The sequence below is a fragment of the Perkinsus marinus genome (assembly GCF_000006405.1).
Source record: "Perkinsus marinus ATCC 50983 genomic scaffold scf_1104296953134, whole genome shotgun sequence".
NCBI lineage: Eukaryota > Perkinsozoa > Perkinsida > Perkinsidae > Perkinsus > Perkinsus marinus.
Genome location: NW_003208597.1, coordinates 1 through 2524, shown reverse-complemented (window position 1 = coordinate 2524; position 2524 = coordinate 1). Strand labels below are relative to the sequence as shown.

At 45.6% G+C, this 2524-nt stretch overlaps 1 protein-coding gene across 1 annotated transcript; it reads left to right on the top strand.

Annotated features, from left to right (window-relative positions):
* Positions 1-950: 950 nt before the first annotated feature.
* Positions 951-1909, top strand: Pmar_PMAR003896 (conserved hypothetical protein; the record flags this gene model as incomplete). Its single annotated transcript, XM_002776613.1, has 1 exon — positions 951-1909. A coding segment is annotated over one exon (959 nt), but the record flags the coding sequence as incomplete, so codon positions are not given.
* Between the last annotated feature and the right edge of the window lie 615 nt (positions 1910-2524).

The window sequence follows — 2524 nt, the reverse complement described above, 5'->3', positions numbered from 1 at the left end:
TTCGAACTAACGCGATGTCTAATACTTGCAGCCCTTGCCTGAATGCTATGTGAGCTCTCAACTCGACTGGTTAACTGTCAGAAGTCAACAGGCCCTAGCTGTGATCGCTATGCTAACTACTAGCTAGCTACCAGCTAGCTAAAGCTTAGTTCACTCCGTAATCATTCATTGTGTTCATCCGTGTACCACGTTCGAGGAGTGGTCGGGGAATTCCCGACGGAAACACATGGCCAGTAGGGCTAGTAGGGGCATTTTCAAAGCTGCTATCGAGCAATGGAAGAAGTCCGATTTCATAAAGGAGACTCCGTTAGAAGAGTTGAAAACAACGCATCTATTGCTATGCGTTGAGCAATTACATAAAAGTACTACACCCGTCCGGCCATGTTGCGATATGCGATGGGCCAACGAGGCAATCTGAATTGAGAATCTCAGACGGTGGCGCTCCTTTTTTTTCAGTTGAGCCTGCGGATGAATTGGTGATTATTGACTCAGTTGAGCCTCAGAGAAGCCCCTAGAATGGAGAGTCGACACATAGCCACTCCTAGTATGGGTCGGCTCCTACACTGCAGGTGAAAATTTTGGGAATGAATGAAATCGATCGTGAAACGGATAACAACTACAGAAACATTTGATGTTGGGAGTATAGATGGTTCGGGTGGAATATGAACCTGTACGCGAATGTACTCCTCATACATGATAATGATATCATGGAATGACTCACTGGAGCAATAGGTGTGGATTCCATACTGTGGAAATTTCCACACTGTGGAAATTTGCACTGATTCACCAAATAATGCCGGTTTATCATGTAGGCCTTTCTACGAACAACATATTGTACCTCGGAGTCATTGTAGGGATCATTATGAGCATGAGTTGTAGTTACTGGACGTAGTGATGAGTTGTAGTTACCTGGAAAATCACAGGATGAGGTAAGCTCATACCGTACAGTTATGGCGCAAGTCACGGCTGCAAAAATTTACTCAGCAGTGATATTGAACAGAATCGATGGTTACCTTGATTCACGACTACATCATTCGCAGTGTGGTTTCCGGAAATCTCGATCTTCGACCGAGGTTATACATGCAACGAACATCTTGCGTGATGGTTGTTTGGCACATGGTGAGTCCTTATGTCTACTCGCGGCGGACTGGGAGAAAGCATTCGACAGACTTGACCGCCGGTATATGATCGATTGTTTACGGGCAGCAGGTCTTCATCCAAAGTACTTGCGTATCATATATCAGAGTTATGAAGATGCAGTAGCGTCCCTCACTCTCAACGGTGACGAATGCGAAATAAAGCTGTGCTCTGGGGTCAAACAAGGAGACGTGTGGAGCCCGATCATCTTTGTTACATCTCTGGACCGAATACTGCGCGAAAGTATCTTATCCGCTGGCTATGGCTTCAGGCTGACAGAGGAGAACTACTACAACCGCCGATACACTCGCTTCGCAGTGAGATCAGGTATACTGCAAGAGCCAATCGGATGTCTATGTTTTGCGGACGATGTCACTATACCATCTAAGACTATCGAAGAAAGCGAAAAAGCTCTTAGGGTATTAGAGACCGAAGCACGCCCCGCTAGGCTCACGCTCGGGATTGGGAAACCCAATTGCAAAACTAAGAGACTCCTTATAAACTGCGTTCAACAGGCAAACGCCTCTGATCGAGTGGAGGTAGTGAAGAAGTTTCGTCAACTGGGAATCTTGGTAACAAATACGCCTGGCTATCGTGGAGCAGTGAAAGACAGAATACGGATTGCCGGTGCATCTTTGCATAAGCTCCGTGGTATATGGAAATCCCACGATATCGGACTCGAGGGGAAAATGATAATTATGAGATCTGTAGTCTTTGCTTCCCTCTTCTACGGATCGGAGGCACTAGCGATCAACAAAGAAGAAGAGCAGATGTACAAAACATTCTATCATATATGCCTGAGACGGGTCTTGGGAGTGGCCCCAATGACGAGATTATCATCACGTGATCTCTATGCGAGGACACGCTCGCCCTCATGCGAGAATGTTTTGCGCGCGAGAAGATTAAGATGGTATGGCCACCTATTACGACTACCTGATGAACACGTAGTCAACAGACTCCTCCGCTGGAACCCACGAGTACACTTGAAGTATTCCAGAAGAGCCGGTAGACCCCGTCCATCATGGATTGAGCTGGTGGAACACGATATGAGAGAAGTGGGTCTGAGATGTAGTGATGCAAAAAATCGGGCCTTGTGGGAACGCCGAGTCAAGCAGGGCTGTGACATACCGCCAACTCGTAGTCGGAACAAGTTTTGAAAAAAAAAAAGAAAAAAAAAGAAAAAAAGAAAAATAAAAAAAAAAAAGAAAAAAAAAGGGACTTCGTTTGCTTTTTTTTGTGTCACGCGATAATGAAGGTCTCTACTATTTGTTGATACTATGTGCCGATATCATAACGACAATCCTGACCAGATATGGTGGGTATTTTCTGGCCTACTGGCCTCTCTATACCCTCATAGGCTGGTCAGCCTTCATATACTTCTTTTGAC